This window comes from Pseudopodoces humilis, chromosome 5 (assembly GCF_049639895.1).
Source record: "Pseudopodoces humilis isolate 2021_Gansu_Grassland_sample_001 chromosome 5, ASM4963989v1, whole genome shotgun sequence".
NCBI lineage: Eukaryota > Metazoa > Chordata > Aves > Passeriformes > Paridae > Pseudopodoces > Pseudopodoces humilis.
This window is the reverse complement of record NC_142204.1, coordinates 23,855,177-23,871,910: the sequence shown is the minus strand read 5'-3', so window position 1 is coordinate 23,871,910 and position 16,734 is coordinate 23,855,177. Positions and strand designations below refer to the sequence as shown.

Genomic DNA, 16,734 nt, shown 5'->3' with positions numbered 1-16,734 from the left:
AGGTTGTCTGCCCTTCCAGAACCTCTCACTCTCTGAGTCTTGACTTCCCTTGTTACCAGTCCTTTGGATATCAAAGCAGCTGGTTCACTGAGGACCTTGCTCTGCAGAAAGGGCCTGGTGTTGTTCTCCACTATCAATTGTTTTTTCTAAGGAAGAGAAAAACTCTTTTCCCAGCTCAGGCAAAACTAGCAGAAGAAATGCAGAGTTTCTAGGTCATGCTGTTTTTGAGAGATGAGACAAAAAGAGAAAACAGCTTAGAAGACTCTTGAAACACCTAGCAGCCTGAGGGCCAGTGGCCAAGCATTGCACATCCCAGAAGATCGAATCCTCTCTCACCTGCCTTGGAAACACCTTGTCCCTTCTCACAGGACTCCTGCTGTTTGCACCCAGCCAGCCCATGGGTGAACTGATGCCTCTTTGGGGGAAGCATGGAAGGCAAGATTCACCTCCAAGCAAGAAGCTGTAGTGCTGCCTCTGTCCTATCTGCCCTGGCTCTCTGGAGCATTCCTAGCCTTTTTCTTTCCATGCTCCACTGGAGTCTAATCCTGCATGCAGAAAATTCCTCATGCATTTTGCTCTTATTCCTTCAGGGCATCTGTTTTCTCTTTCATTCTGTCTGGCTGTTCAGCAGCCTGAACTCAGTTTCTGTAATCCCTCCATCTTCAGTGATGTTCTCAGCTCCACATAATAAATATTAACAGCTTACACGTATCTTGGGGTTCTTATGCAAGGGCTCCAAATAGCTTCATGGTTCATACGCACATGGGGCTCACTTTATTTGCCAGCAAAATACAGCCACCGATGAGACAGCAGTTGTTTAGCAACCTACAGTGACAACACACAATAGTTAAGACGGGAAGTGAAGATAAATATCGTATCCATTTGAAACTCCAGGAGGAGATTGGAGTTGGCAGAATATAAGTACTCATGCTGAATTTTTGCCAGAATGCTCTGAATAGCATTCCTATGCTTACAGAAAGAGCTATAGAATTTAAAATACCTAACCTGTCCCAAGCGGCTTATTTACAACTCACGTTAATGGCATGGAAGTTTTAGGGTGCCAGTGATGCTCTTCACTGGAGAAAGGTGAGTCACTCAAGTAATGAACTGTACAGGATTACTCTAAATTACTCAGACATTTTGAGGAAGGAAAAATCAGATTATTTTGTATAAACAACTATCTGTTATCTATCAAATTAAATTATATTTATATCTTTTAGGCAGTCACCCTTCAGCTATGGCTATCTCCACCCTGAGAAGACACCAGGCCAATTGTGGCATTTTTTCAGTGGTGCCACAAACTCTTGGATGTCCTAACACTAAAAGCCTTAATGTGGTGAGGAAAAGAAGAGGTGAGGGGAGAGGAACACATTCCTTCCTCTTCTGAGCTTGGTAGCTGAGGGAGCAAGGACTCTGGTTGAGGATGCTGCATTAGCCTTGCATGATCCAGGGAGCACTGGTGGCATCAAGTGGCACTCACTCACCATATGCTTCTTCCCTGTTGGAAAGTTCAGGCGTGACAAAAGCAACAAAGTGAATGAGAAAAATCCAGCCTGTCTTAGCTTCAGCTGATGCCTTGGCTGCTGAAGAAATCCCAAGCCCTGTGTGACTTACCCACAGGCCATGTACTGGAGCTGAGCATTAACTGCTGGCCATGACCCTTCCTGGCTATTCTCTGCTATTTAAAGATTTTGTTATAAATGGGTGTGCTGTTCAGCTAATGGAGAGCATAAAATAAAGAGGTCCCTAGTGATCATTTAGCCACAGAGATGCTGAGAACCTCAGCTTTAGGTGGCATCCAAAAGCCTGTCTTACTGGCCTGAGTACCACTAGTGACTCTCAGCCAGAACTCAAGAACAAGCAAAGCATTCCCACTACTCACATTTTCTGGAGATAGAATGTCTCATTTCTACCCTTATCTTGCAGGGGGATAGCTCTTGAAAAATAATATTAGCTGCCTTTCAGACAAACTTATCCCGCATATTCGGATCTTAATTTGCCAGCTTCTCTCCAGCAGTCCTGTGAAGCATAGCTGCACTGTTTTTCTCTGTCTAGGTCTTTACATTTCTAGTGGTTTTGAATTTCACTACAATGCAAAAAGGCCCCCGCTTTTGTCTCTAGAGTTTGCTCTGGTTCTCTCCTCTTCCAGCCACTCCTTCATTTTAAAGGGGCAGGAGAAAGGAGGTTTTTCCACATTTGTTACAACCTGCATCTTCCCCTCGCTCCCTGAGGACAATGTTGAATACCAATATTGGCTCATGAGCCTCCTGCCCCTGTACACAATGTTCAGTCTGTTCCTTTGACCTGGACTCCTAAGCCATGGCTTACAGAGCATGCACAGAAAACCTACTTTCCTCATCTTTTTCCCAGTGGCTGTACAGGCACAGCTTAGTGTGATCCACCCGCTCCTACCCACTTTATGTTTTTGTACTTCCTAAACTGGTAATGATGCCTAAGGATCAGTTTGTTTTGCGTGATCTGCTTTATATAAGTGTGTTGGCAACTCTTAAACTTTTATCTGGAGCATCCACTTGCTGGAATATTTCCCATTGGAACAGTTCTTAGTATAAGTTCACAAATACCAGAGATAAATGGGATGGGGGAATAAGCAAGAAAAACTTGTTTATACAGCTATTGAGATCTGTGCCAGGTTAGGGAACATAGAATAGGACAAAACCTTTTCAACTCCATTTCAGTCCACACCAGGATCAGACTATCCTGTTAAATAGTCACACAACAATCTGGAGGATACGACCCCAGGTCAAATGACATTTTGGAGCAGCCCTGGATGGCAAGGCCAGGCTGGGTTCAGATACCTGAACTCTCTGCTCCTTGCAGGGCAGAGGCAAGGGCAGAAGACAGGGTTGAGAGGCTGCCAGCCCCTGCCATGTTCAGCCTTGAGGACAAAGCACCAAACCTCCCGCAACTCAGCTGCCTTTGCCTCCACGCCACTGAGCGTCACCTCCCTGGCAGGGCTGGAAGGGTCTCGACAGGAGGTGCCTGTGCTGGCACGTTCAGCACACCCAGCCTCCCTGGGAGCTACAGGGGGAAAGGGAAACACAAGCTTCTGCAGGCAGTCCGGCAGCACACGGAATCCCACAGGGCAAAGCTGTGCCAGCGGGACCTGGAGGGGGCACCGGCAAAGAGCCACCCACAAGGGATTCCTGCTGTGCCTTCCCAGGAAACTGGCATTCCTCACCGCTCTGATCCTGCCCACACACTCCTCAGTGAGCTCAGGTCTTACCTCTGGGCACTCAGTGCTACTTCATTTACCCAAAGGGATAAATCCTCCTCTCCTACTTTCCAGGCTGGCATGCCACGCAAGTGCATCAAACCTTCACACCACACATCAGGGCTTGGCTACACACAGGCCTTAATTACAGCATTCCCTGCTACATCACCCTAATCCACTCTCATCCCCCTTCTTCCTAAAGTGACAAGCCTGGATGCAAATATAAAGGCAGGAAAGAACCCCGGCCAGTTCTTCCTCTTCCCCCTGCTCCTCTAATCCCCTCTAGCCCTCTCCTGGCTTTGCCTGGTGCCTCATCGCAAAGCCCCAGAGGTCCCAGGTGCTGCGGGTCACCCCCGAGGCCTCCCGGGCTTGCCGGAGAAAGGCTCGCAGGGAGCGAGGCAGGCTCAGGGGACGGCTGGAGCCGGGAGGGAAGAGCCTCGCTTGCCGCCTGCCGTCAGAAACCTGAACTGAAGAGGAGGATTGCCGTGATCCCGACGCCTCGGCCAGCAAATCCAGGCAAGATGGGCTCCTGTATGCAGCCAGCAGGACACTCCTCTCTTCGCTGCACTCCACCCCGCTCTGATGCGAGGGTGCCCATCTGCATCTTCAAGGCACCACGACAGAGTTGTGACTTCCAGCTGCGCAGCACCAGGTGCTTGTACAGGCAAACTTCATTACAAACTCTACCTGCCCTCTACACCTTTCCAGATGGCCTACATTAAGGGAAAAAAACGTGCATTTTACCTACGTAAAACAATAACCCATATTTATGGGTTTGACTCTAAGCCATAATTCTCTGCCAAAGCTCAGGAAATAAGTAGACAAAGAGCTTATGCTTGTAAGTCACCTGCAAGGCTTCAGGCCACATTTTCAGCAGAAGCTTTCCTCCTGCAAGGTGCAACCCTCTGTTCAGGAGGAATAGAAGGTTTCACCAGGAAGAGCTGTCACACCCACACACAACATTATAAGGAAGAGAGCAAGCCACATGGGTGCCAGTGACTGTAGCTATAAGTTATTTATTCTGCAAAATAGAGGTATCTTCTATGGAGTTGAACACTGGAATCACAGCATTATGAATTGAGTTGTGGAAACATTATGACAGCACACACACACGCACACGCAGGTACACACGTGTACACCTACACACGCACACACACGCAGCCTTCGTATGGGCCCGACTCCTGCCTGATCCACAAGGAGCCCTCTCCACACCTTTATTCGCAAAAACCTGCAGTGAGGGCTGCATTCAAGACCCCTTCCCATATTCCCAGGGTGTCCCAGGGCTGGGCAGGATTGGGAGCATGGCAACACGTGTCTAGTGCACGAGATCCCTTGCTCAGTGTGCAGCACATCCTGGCTAGGAGTCAGCTCTGGGCAAACGCAGCCCTCAGTGCAACACTCTCACTCTTGCCTCAGTCTTTGCTCACACAGACGAGCACAAGGTGTCTGCAGGAGGCAGATACACGTTAGGACACAGTCAGTGCTCCCTGCTCGCCATGGTCCATGTTCCAAAGCCGGTAAAACTCTGCAAAATCCACGTAGGGCTCCACACGCCCATCCTCATCTGGCTGGAGCGAGTGGGTGGGTCGGGAGCGGAAGAGACCTCCATCTGAACTCGAGCTGCTGCTCTGCGTGTGAGTATTGGTCGACTGCAGCGTCACTGTCGGGCTTTGGCTAAGGAGGGAAAAAGAGAGAACATAAACATCTTTATTCTACTCCACCTGAGGCACTGGACAGGAAAAGCGCCAGAACAAGCACCAGTTTCTTCACAGATCAAGCTGTCCTAGCCGACAGGTAAAAAGTTGCAGTCATGTGCTCTATGAGAGCACTAAAAGTGTCGAGAACTGATTGGAATTTGGTTCTCCACCAAAGGTATCTGATTCACATTAACTGGAAGGCCTTAAGTACAACCAGGCATCTGAGGAACAGAGAGGAAGCAGTAAAAAACCAGGCATGCACTCTGCTGGCCTCCCCATACCCAGAACAGTATGAGCTTTACGGGAAGAGTCTGGCAGCGAGGAAAGCTATTCTTGCATGACCTGTGCTGCAGCCAAAGCAGCTCTAGTGCGTCAGCCTCATTGTTGCTGGAGCTACAGAGCACAATACCCACAGAACTTCTTCACTGTGCAGTGTGTACACACCGTGCAGTGCCAAGGGCCCACCTAAACCACAGCCACTAACTAGTATGACCCTGCAGAGTGGACCCAAAGAGGACCCAGTTCTAAGCTTTACCCACTTTTTTTTCCTTGTCTGTGCCTGTAAGCAAATCAACTTCAGCAGCGCAGCCTCTCCAAGAGCCTTACAGGTGACCTGCATAATCCCTCCTCCTTGCTGAAATGAAGGGCACCCACACTCCCTCTGTGCACAGCACCCAACACACTTGGCACATGAGATCTAAAGAAAAGGGCTGCTCACTGCCCTCCACCAACAGCAGCAGATGCTGCTCCCAAGGCTTGTCGCCAGAGCTGGCTTCAGAGCTGCTGTTTCACTCATTCCCACTCCTCACACAGCCGCTTTCCAGCTAACACATTATGCTGACTGTCAATACTGTAGTGTGGGGGGGAGCACGCTCCAGATAAGGAACTGACTGACAGGTAACTAACAGCTGTCTCTGCTTTTCAACCACTTCGTACAGCTTGAGGTGCAGGGAAAACTGTGGGAAGCAAGAGAGCAGGACTTTACTTAGTGAGGGTGGGGGTGGCTTCATCCAGAGTTGAGCTGCTGTGGGCACCATTGACCATCTGGCCTTGAGAAGGCATGACAAGAGACAGCGTGACACTTGTCTTGCTCGTGCTTTGGGAGCTGGAATATGGCACAGAGACTGGGTAGACACGGCCTCCTGAGAAGGGAGAAAACAGAAACTGTAAAATGCAGTTCAGACATGAGCAACTGAGGGTGCAGCACAGCAGCAAAAAACCCCAAAAATTTGTATCAAAGTGCCCTTGATGCTGTACTGTATCCTGTCAAATTGTCACAGATTCCACATCTCAAAAGCCAATAATCTGTTTAGTAAGAAAATTCCTTCTACACCAACTACCTCCTGTCCCAATGTGAGGCAAGTGCTGGATCAATAAAGAGATCTCATCTTCCTCACCCCATTACGTTTCATTCTCTCCCCAACACACCTTGCGTTGGTGTCAGCGTGGGCTGGCTCATCTCACCCAGGGGGTACCCAAAATTCCTTACAAGGAGTGTCATGTCTTCGTGACGGGGACAGAACTTGGACCGCTCCCCACCACTGGCAAAAGTGTCACAGTGAATGCGCTTAACCCGGTCCACCACTGCTTGTGCCACAGCATCCAGTGACGTCTGTTTGGCAAACTCTGTGGCTATCATGGCTGCAATTTCCTGGGCACAGAAAGGAAAAAAAAAAAAGTCACCAGAGGAAAGATTTCTAGGAGATTTTGGAGGAAACCTTTTCCTGCCATCTGATCTAAGAGTTTTTATGGCAACTCATCTGACTGTGATGCTTACCTGCTGATATTGTGCTTTTGTGCCTTGAGTCATCCCACTCCCTTTAGTGGGCTACTACTCCTAAGGGACAGGCAGCTGCCTAGAAGAACTGGCTTGGCAAAGCAGCTCCCATATCATTAGACTGGAATGGGGTGGCACAGGCATTCAGCCTGGCCAGCACTGACAGCAGATGAGGAGGGCAGCCTGTATGAGAGCAGCTGACACTGCTGGAGTGAGTCAATAGAAACGAGAATGTCTCCCTTGTGAGGAGGCTCACCTGGTTGGCCTGCCCAGGCCCATGAGCTGCCTCCAGCGCTTTGTAGAGCCCTTCCGACATGAGCACCAAGAAGCCCGTCACCCCATCCAGCGAGTGCCCTCCGTGGATTTCAGGCTCTGCTATGATGGGCTTAGATTTAGCAGCACTGGAAAGAGACAGTAATTTAGCATTTAATGGTGATGTAGGTGAGAATGGAGTGATGATGAAGAAAAGGAGGGCTTAAAACCCCACAGCTGAGTTTTTCTGACCTGAGGAGTTCAATATCCGTATAGCCGTATTTGACTTTGTAATCTCCAATGCGCCGAGTGCTTTCCTGCCCACGAATAGTTCCCACTTGTTTTATTTTTCCTGCATCCAAGCCTGCCAGATCGAAAACCAAAAATGCTTCATTAACTTTGTGAAAGTTGCAGAACTTCCTCTGAGAAAAGAAATATCCACAGTTACACAGAACTGTAAGACAAAACGAGACACCGAAGAATCATCAGGAGCTAAAGAGGGAGAAAAGGAATAGCTATGTTCCAAGGGACACCTTTTCATTAGTTCCAAGCTGGGAAGGAAACACACACAACCCAGCAGGCATACTCTGAGTGCAACAGTTGGCCCTGAGACAAAGCCCACATCCTGGTCCAAAGCCACCAGCAGCAGCTGGCCTGGCTGCACAGGCATTTGCCGAAAAGGCAGCGGAACATCTGCGCCTGTCAGCTCTGGACTGTGTGATGGGAGGAGAAGGCAGGAATCAGGAAAACATATGTGAAGGATTCTGCTTTTTCTACCACCTCTAACTGACCCCTGTTCCTAAGCTCCACATGGCAATTTCACTAACAAGAAACTGAACTGAGTATCTTGAATAACAATGTGCTCAGGGATGACCCTCCTTGAGCAGGAGCTTGGACCAGATGACCCATGGTGGCCCCTTCCAACCTTACCCATGTTGTGATTCTGAGAAAAGGAGAACTATCTACAAGAGGCACTGAATTTGCTCAAGTGCTCAAATTGATGTGGGCTACTCCTAAAATAAGAACAATGATCAAACAAGTATTTATTTAAATAAACTTATGGTGATATAGCTCTGGCAGGGCCTAGGAAGTAATCCCATCTAGAGGAAGGTTCTAACAGGGACCATCTGAGTGCTGCTACTACTTGAGGCAGGACTTGGAGCAGTTGATCCACTTACCTGGTCTGTTCTGGCAACCCCCCTTCCTCATTATACCTAGAGCAATCAGCCAAAACACCAAGATTTTATCTAAGGATGATTGTCCTCGGTACAAGGTGAAGGCAGGGGTCCAGCTGAAATTCTCCCGTTGAGCCAAAGCAAGCCTCACTGCACAGATGGCTCCACACCTACCCCAGCAGTAAGACACAAGTCCTCCATCTGCTGCAGACCACAACTGACTCATCAACACAGCCTGGCTCATTTGCCAGCTCCTGGCAGGGGAGGTACATGCCATCGACAGACACAAACACAGGGAGGCCCACAGGATGCCAGAGAGGTCATGTCTAAATCACAGCAACTCTCCCAGGGCACTGAACAAGCTGTGATGTGCTGGCTGAAGAACCACAAAGCACAAGAGCTCTCCCATCCTTCCCCCAAGACAGGGGTGGCACAGGCACCATCATGACAGATGCTATCCCCACTACCTCTTACCACTGTGCTTCAAGCTAGCCCAGAAACAACCTCCCTTGGGCCCCCGAAACAGCCTGTGCACACTGTCTGGTTCCACAGGATCTTCCTTCTGCTGGCACTGTAGGCAGGAGCACCAGTGCTGCACCAAGTTAAGGTTGGTACATCTAACAGATCCCTGTTTTCCCATGGACTGCAGATAAATTCTGCATTTTTGGTAGTAATTCCCTGGATTCTTGTATTCAGTGTTCTGTTTCACAGCACGTAACCCCAAGTGCAGGAGTAGGAGTGACAATGAAAGAGAAATAGAAAAAAACAAGACCTAGCAGCAGAAATTACACATTACCAGACTCACCCGATAAGAATACATCTGCCAGGTGAATCTAATGAAGAATGCCACCTTAGGTCTGCCTAAATGAAAGTACAGGACCCAAATATCTCAACAAGAAGAATTTGGTACCAGCAATCACACAAGTGGGTCTGGGTTAGCTCTAGACCAAGAAAGCAAACATGTCAACCACTGTAAAGGAAAAGGGAAATTGCCTAAAGCAAAATGTCAGCATTAAGAGTTCAGTAGTTACTGATGTGAGAGGAGTAAATGCCAATGCTTGGCCTGGCTCTGTCTGAAGTGAAGCTGCTTTTTTTCAGCAGCAGCTCGTACAAAGACAAATTGAAATGTACCATCCTGAGGGTGAGACATCACACAGAACTTAAAGCAGCATAACTGTGGTTTGCCTCCACAGGAGCCGTCATACATTGTCTACTTCACTTCTACCCTCTGGCTCTGTGCTTCCACTCCTGCCTTCCTATCGACTACAGCAACAGCTGGAGGGCAAATCAATGCCACTTTGGCAGCTGGACACAAAACTAACACTCAAAACTTGAAACAAAAGTGTAGTTTTCTGCTGGGTCAGTGAGATGAGCTTACTTACCCTGTAGCCCCAGAATGGCTAAAAAGGCACAAAAAGAAAGCACCAAACTTATCATCTGGAAACACAGTAAGCTTCTTTTTATGGTTATTTATTGTTCCCGTGGCTTAAGTCATTCTTGGTCCCAGATAAACAGTCGTGCAATGTTCTCAGCTAAGAACACGAAACCCAAAAACTCACCCAGCTGAGAGAAGCGAAAAAGTTCGTCTTCATTCTCTGTCGTATGGTCCACGTTGAGCTGGGTCACCTGCAGCCCGTCCACCGTGGACTTGCACAGCAGTGCCCGATTGGTACCTGCAGTGGGAGCAGCGAGATGAGGCACCAGATAGTCCTGCCGTTAACAGGGAGAACATATCCAAAGGGAAAAGGAACAGAGATGGGAATAAAGACAGAAAAGAAGAGAAAGGCTCATGTACTGTCTCATCATGGTCTCCAAAAGGCAGCCTTGCTAGCAGCATAGTGGGCCGGCTAGGCAGCTCTCCATCCAGACCTGAGCCGCTACTTCCCGAGAAAGTTCCCTATTTGTCAGTGAACCTGCACTACTCCTCTCAACCCCTTTCCCCTCTGTTCTTTAGCCACATGCACCACATCAGCCAACATCTGCAGGGATGTAGAGTCAGGCTGATTTCAAGTGCTTGTGTAAGTAGCAAGTATATTGCTGCTTGGCCACAGACCAAAGACACTCTCCCCCACACTCAAATTTCTTTTACTTCCTAGAACCCCTGCCATCCTCAGGAATTCTGAGACTGAGCCACTGACAAAAAACAACTCACCCACATTGGCGATGTAGAGCTTGTTGTTGAGAACAACAGCCACAATAGCCATGGCTCCTCCAGAGATCTCCTGCTCTACAACTTTCAGTCTCTCTACAATCTTCTGGTACTGAGGAGGGAGCTGGTGGTGAGGGACGCCCTGGAAGCCAAAATGAGGGAGAAGCTTAAATGCACAGTCCACAACACAGAAATCACAGCTGGAATAAAAATTCTGTAGGGATGGAACTCATCTTGACAAATCTTAGCCTTGTGTCATGCCTGTACAAGACATAAAATTTCCTGTTCAATCCTAGCAAATGACACAGCTTTGACGTCATTCTGGAGAGGACAGCCCAGTACACTTGAAGAATGGAGCCCATATTTGCCCAGATGCTGCGCAAATTTGAGGCCTTTCCTCTCATCTGCATGGCTTTGTCCTGGAAGAGCCACACGTACAGGCTGAACTCCTCTCTGTGATACACTCAGTTCTGTACTCAGATAAACAATGCCAGGTCTAAGCAGTGCCAGTATGAACAGGGGGAAATCTGGGAAATGGACTAAGGCACTAGCTTCACTTCATGCAAGATTCCAGAAGAGAACCATGTAACTTTCACTTACAGCCTCCTTTGGATCAAACTGACTAATATGCCCAAACCTCATCCAGCAAGCTGAAAGGTGGGACCTCCAGCAAGCTCTACTCTTAAGGGTACATTACCTCTGGTAGCTGAGACTGCAGGCTGGCCTTCTCTGCCAAGGCATCATCAATGGACTCCAGGAAACTTCTTTCCACCACATCAAAAGCCTAAAAAAGTCCATAAAGAGAAGCTAACCTCTTATCCAATGCCTACAGACTTTGAGGCAACCCATCCTCACCTCTCTAAGACCAGCTCATAATCACTGTACATACAGATTTTCAAGGACCACTACAGCACATTGAAACACAATTGTTTCAGCACAACTAGTTAACAGCTTGTAAAAACAAACTGCAACAACTCAAAACACCATAAAAATAACATTCACAGCAATGTCAGAGACCTATCTGATCTTGTGTGTTGATCCTGTCACTCAAGAAAGCACACTCACAAATCCATCTCCCCACACATTAAGTTCTCTCCTTCACTCACTGTCATCTCCTTCATAGGCTAACTTGTTCCTACACATCCAGGGAAGACTGGCTGCAGCTTCCTGAAGAGCTCTAAGAACTGTGCTGACGGAGCCAGGGGACAGATGGGATGAGGCAGGAGTGAAACAAAGCACTACAGATGCTCAGGATGAGTGCAACTGCAACCACCAGATGTTTCCAACCCCCACAGAAATCAGATGCTGCTCCCCTGATGGCAAAGAGGAGGTGGGTAGTGCAAGAAGCAGGAGCTGCTCCCACTCAGAGCTTCTTTACCTGCAGCAGAACTCGACGCACATCAGCATCGCTGTGATCTGCATGGAGCTGGCCCAGCAGCAGTTCTGCAGAGAGCCTCTGACCCACAAAGTTGGTGACTCGGTTGCCATCATAACCATTGAAGACACCATAGAGGTAGCAGTTGTTCTCGCTCCTGCCAAGAGGGTAGAATCAAAGAGGTCACAGATCACTGCAAGGCATAGATACCAGTAGCAAGTTCCCACAGACACCTCTTGCATGTTCAGGCCCCACCCTCTTTTTCCACATCCTGTGACAAACTAAATACCTCTTTTACCTGCTCTTGTGCCAGCAGGAGTTGGTGTCCCAGGTGCAACCCACTTACCTGAATTTTAACCAGTTATCTTCCAAGGGGTGACACTCTGTCCCCTTGCCATCTGCACTGTAGGAACGGTTTGGAGCTGAGCCCACCCCAGAGAGATGGCAGGATGGTAAGTCATCTGTCCAACTGGGCTGCTGTTCCTGGCAGAGAGGAACAGGAAACAGACCATGTAAACCCCAAGCATCATGAAGTGAGGATCAAGGTCCTGTACAGGTTACCAGTCCACCCCTACTTTGCTAACTAGTAGCACTGCCAATAACTCCGCATTTCCCCGCTGGAGAACAGCATCGCTTACCACATCCCTTCCCTCTGAAGCTAAGCTCTGGCTGCACTTCGGCTCTTGTTAACAAGAAACCAGACGCGAAATTTGCGCTCAAGTTTTGCACTCCACGGCATTAGCTTAGCTATTCCGATGGTGAATCAGATCCTCAGGCACCCCTGGCACGGGAGGGCAGGGAAAGCTCTGGATTCTCCCAGGACTACTCAAGCAGGACAAGGGACTGGGGCCTGCTGCTGCAGCCAGCAATCAGACAGACATCCCCGGGCCCGCCATCTCCCGCTCGGCCTGCAAAGCCGAGCCAGCTGCCCCCTGACACAGCGGGGCACCCCGACGCCCGCAGCACTGGCACGGCCCCCGCAGCCACCTGTCGCCCACCGTGCGCTGCAGAGCGGCCGGTCAGCCCAGCGTGCGGATCGCTGACCACGCACGGACCTCCGCCGCCCGGGACCCCCTGCCCTCAGACGGCACAGCGGGCGGCACAGCAGCACCCCACCGCCCCACGGCGGGGGAACCTCCCCCTTCCCACACGGCAGCGCGGGGGGCGGGTGAGGAGGAGGCCCGGGGACTCCCTCGCACCCACCTGGGGGGGTGCGTGTGCACGGAGGGGGGGAAGATGCCACTCACACTCTGCAGCAGACTCCTCCTCTGTGCCGCCATCTTGGAGCGGGAGCGGCCGCCTCCCGCCCGCCACAGCTCGGGCCCGCTCAGGCCCCGCCCCCGCGTGAGGCGGCGCCGGGCAGGGCCCGAGGAGAGCGCTCGGAGCTGGAGCGCTGGGAAATTTACCTGTCCTTACAGCTTCCTTCTGCTCTAGGCGGGGTGCAGGCAGTTCCATTTCTTACCCGTGACCTTCAAGTGTGTGAGAAAGAAGCACCTGTTGGCCGCCGCTGCCAGCGGGTGTGTGTGTGGAGGGAGAGGAAAGAGGGGCAGGGTTGTGAGGATCATACACAATCATGGGATCATCGGGGTTGGGAGAGGCGTTTGACATCGTCCAGTCCGACTGTCCACCCAGCACTGCCACTGTAAGCCCTAAGCCAAATCAGATGCTGCTTAAACACCCCCAGGGATGGTGACCCCATCACCTCCGTGGGCAGCCTGTTCCAATGCCTGAACAGAATTCAGCCTATTCCACCAAAACAGTGGGGAAAAAAATGTCTAATATCTAATCTGAATCTCCCCTGTCTCAGCTTAAAGCCATTTCCTCTAGTTCTCTTACTGCAGGCACAGTAGAAGAGACCGGCCCTCACCTCACTACAACCTCTTTTCACGTGTTTTAGAGAACAATGAGGTCCTTCCTTAGCCTCCTCTTTAGACTAAAAAAACCCAGGTCCCTCAGCTGCTCCACATAGGATGTGTTTTATAGATCTTTCACAAGCCTTGTTGCCTTTTGCTGGACCTGCTCCAGCATCTCAATGACCTTTTTAAAGTGAGGGGCTGAAAACACAGTCCTTGAGGTGCAATTGATACTGTGAATCCTGGATCCTGTGAAATGGGCTCACCCTGAGTGCAAGAGAGCCCTGAGGTAGCCTGGTGTTGAAATGGTTTTCTTAGTAGTGCATCATGTTCCAAGCAACCTCTAGGGAAGACTCGGCCCAGGTACCAGCTCTCAGCTGCACCCTGTTCCATAGGCACTGCATCCATGGCATCCATATGTCTCAGCTTGTCAAGTCTGTGTCCTGCACTTCCCCTCCCTCTTTTGCAGGCCATAACAAGGATGTAGTTGGACCATGTCCTCAGGGAAGCAGTAGGAAGGTGTCTAGGACAGATGACAAGTGGTTCTCAATCCTCAGCGCCGTTTGGAGCAGTTCTTGGTAGTCACAGGCACAACAGTAAAAATCACTTGTGTGCCTGCCTGAGCAATACAGACAAAAGCAGAGATCACTGATTTTGCTCTTATTTAAGATCCATCCTTGGCAGACACAGGCTGTTTCCATTGAATCAGCTCGGCTGGGGGAGGAGGGGAGACACAAGATTCAATCTCACTGCTTTCTCAATAGTCTAAGTCAGCAGAAGAGCCCTTCAGGAGCGTGAATGGCGTTTCTTAATGTGAGTGATGGCCAGTAGTCAGGCTGTGGCAGCAAGGGCTTGGGGAAGAGCCCTGTGTATTCCCTGTGTGTATTGTGGCTGCAGGGGCTCCAACATGAGAGACGTGCAGTTTCAGTCATGGGTAGCAGTGCAGCTGTGGTGAGGGTGGGAGTGTTAAATAGTCTTGACTTCCAGCAGTGGCTTGATACACTTCTAATGACATCTTTGGAGCAGACATATTAGATTCAGATGCACTTCAGAAATAATTGCCAGTTAATTAACCTCATTCTATGGAATGATGGCTTTTGCTGCAGGGGTTTCTGCCAGAGGATTCCCAGCTTCCTTTCCTGTAAATCCTTTGTCTATTGTTTTGTTACATTTCTTTCTTCAAAATACACAAAGATTACAGATCCTTCCCCTTCATGCAAGGCTCACTAATATACACACATTCAAGCAGAATTAGGTACACTGGCAGAATTACTTTTATAAAAGCTTATATTACGCAAAGATAGAAGAAAATGCTATATTTAGAACGTGGGTCTACATATATTTTCCTCAGGTTTATTAGGCTTCTGTATAAGCTCAGTCTCAGTGATGTCATTCAGAGTACTCCTGTGGGTAAAGCTGTGAATAGGTACAAATAATTATAGGAATAGATCTGAAGTCTGTATTAGAAGTAAGATGGACAGATTTAGTACTGACAAAAATTTGTTTTCTTGCCAGTATCAAAAGAAGAATTCCCAGTGCTGCAGAAAAACGCATAGCACAGCATTGTCCGTGTCATTAAAAAGCTACAGGCAAGTGTCTTTGCTTTAAAACAGGATGACACTTTTTCAGCATTGCAGCAGCAGCTTATGGTTATTTAATGCCATTGAAGGTTGCAGTCATGCACCTTGATGAGCACAGTCAGACTCTGTCCTTGCTCAGAGCGACACTGAAATCAGCAAGGCTTTGGGTGTGCCCAGAGACTGTCAGTACATATTGCATTGCAGGACTGGGAATTCAGGAGACATTTCTGTCTTCTTCTATCCATAAGTGAGTCCTTTTGAGACTAACAAGAGCAGAGTCTGTGTGAGAATGTGATAAGGCAGAATGTGAAGTCAATGAGAGAGCAAAACAACATTCCTAAAGATACAAGATAGAAAATGTGCCACTTCCCTTGTTTGTACAATGGCTTGTCACATCTTGCAGTTAAAAATGTGCCCAGTTCCTAATTTAAATATCTGGCTTTAGCTCGTACTCACTGATCTTTGTCATTTGAGTTTATCTTTTTCCTGCCAGTTTGCTCTGGAATGCAGACCTGGTGCAAAGCATTTTTTTCTTGGTGAAAATACTTGTGCCAGATTCTGCCTGGATATTCCTGTGGTTCTGTCACTGAGCTTCTGCCCTAGCCTTGAGCAAGTCAATTAGCTACTTGACTTAGGAAAAAAGTAAATAGTAGATTTTAGCAAATGAGGCCATTTGCAGCATTAAATATGTGTTTGTCCAGCATTTCACAGTCCTCCAAAGGAAAGTGTTACAGAAGCTGGTAAGCTGCTCCATTAATGTCTGGTCATTGAAAGCTTTATGCAGCACTTGAAAGATGAAATAGTGCACCAAGTTTCTGCTGGCTGTATTGATCAAACTTATTTTAACCTCTATTTATGCTTCTTACTTTCTGCAAATCCTCTCAGAAATTGCTGTGCTGTATTCCCGTGCAGCCAAGATCTCCCCAGGAATGCAGGACATTGGTCACTGAACCTCACCATCCATGCACAAGTAAATGAATTATATGATTCAGTGGCTACCAGATACACAGCTCTCCCTCTCATGTTAAATTCCCACATTTCTCGTTCCTCCCTCTCTCTTTTTGTAATCTCCCATTTTCTCTGTCCCCAGAGCTAGGGATTATACACACAGAGTTCCTGGTGACAAGCTGTACTGCTGCCTTCCTGTTTTTATGGAAGTTTTCTCTGCAGGAAAGGAAGAAGCATGGCCACTGCTCAGCTGCTGGATGAAAGATGAACAGCATGACTGAGCAACGTGCCATGGGGAGCAGGGAGCTTGGGGCAGACCCTGCACTGTGCTCTTGTAGGCGCTCAGAAACCAGGAACCATTTGCCAGATTGCCATCACATCATTTAGTTTCTCTCTTCTGATCATGTGTGAGATATGTTTAGGGAGATTTTTTTTTTCTGTTTTGATGCTAACAGAGGCTGGGGCTGGAAAGGAAAGCCAAGCCAAGATTTCTGGGAAAGCTTGCAGGAGGTGACATGGAAAAAAGGAAAGGTGTCTCTGACAGAGCCAGCTTGCCATACTTGCTCTGCTCCTACAGCAGGCAGAAAGGTATGGTGAGGGCGTGGCGCTGTGAGTTCTCACACTGAGGTCACCTCATCTACCAGCTTCAGCCTGATGCTTCCCACAGGTACAGGTGTGCTAAGGTTCCTCACTTCT

At 48.8% G+C, this 16,734-nt stretch overlaps 1 protein-coding gene across 1 annotated transcript; it reads right to left on the bottom strand.

The window, feature by feature from the left end:
• Nucleotides 1–4,222: 4,222 nt before the first annotated feature.
• On the bottom strand, nt 4,223–12,955 carry TAB1 (TGF-beta activated kinase 1 (MAP3K7) binding protein 1). Its single transcript, XM_005527635.2, has 11 exons — nt 12,905–12,955; nt 12,004–12,140; nt 11,661–11,814; nt 10,980–11,066; nt 10,286–10,424; nt 9,693–9,806; nt 7,211–7,322; nt 6,963–7,107; nt 6,358–6,580; nt 5,915–6,071; nt 4,223–4,906 (listed from the first exon to the last, which is right to left on the bottom strand). Exons 1-11 carry the CDS (start codon nt 12,935–12,937, stop codon nt 4,699–4,701), a joined length of 1,509 nt encoding a protein of 502 aa, XP_005527692.1. The 5' UTR covers nt 12,938–12,955; the 3' UTR covers nt 4,223–4,698.
• Nucleotides 12,956–16,734: the final 3,779 nt, after the last annotated feature.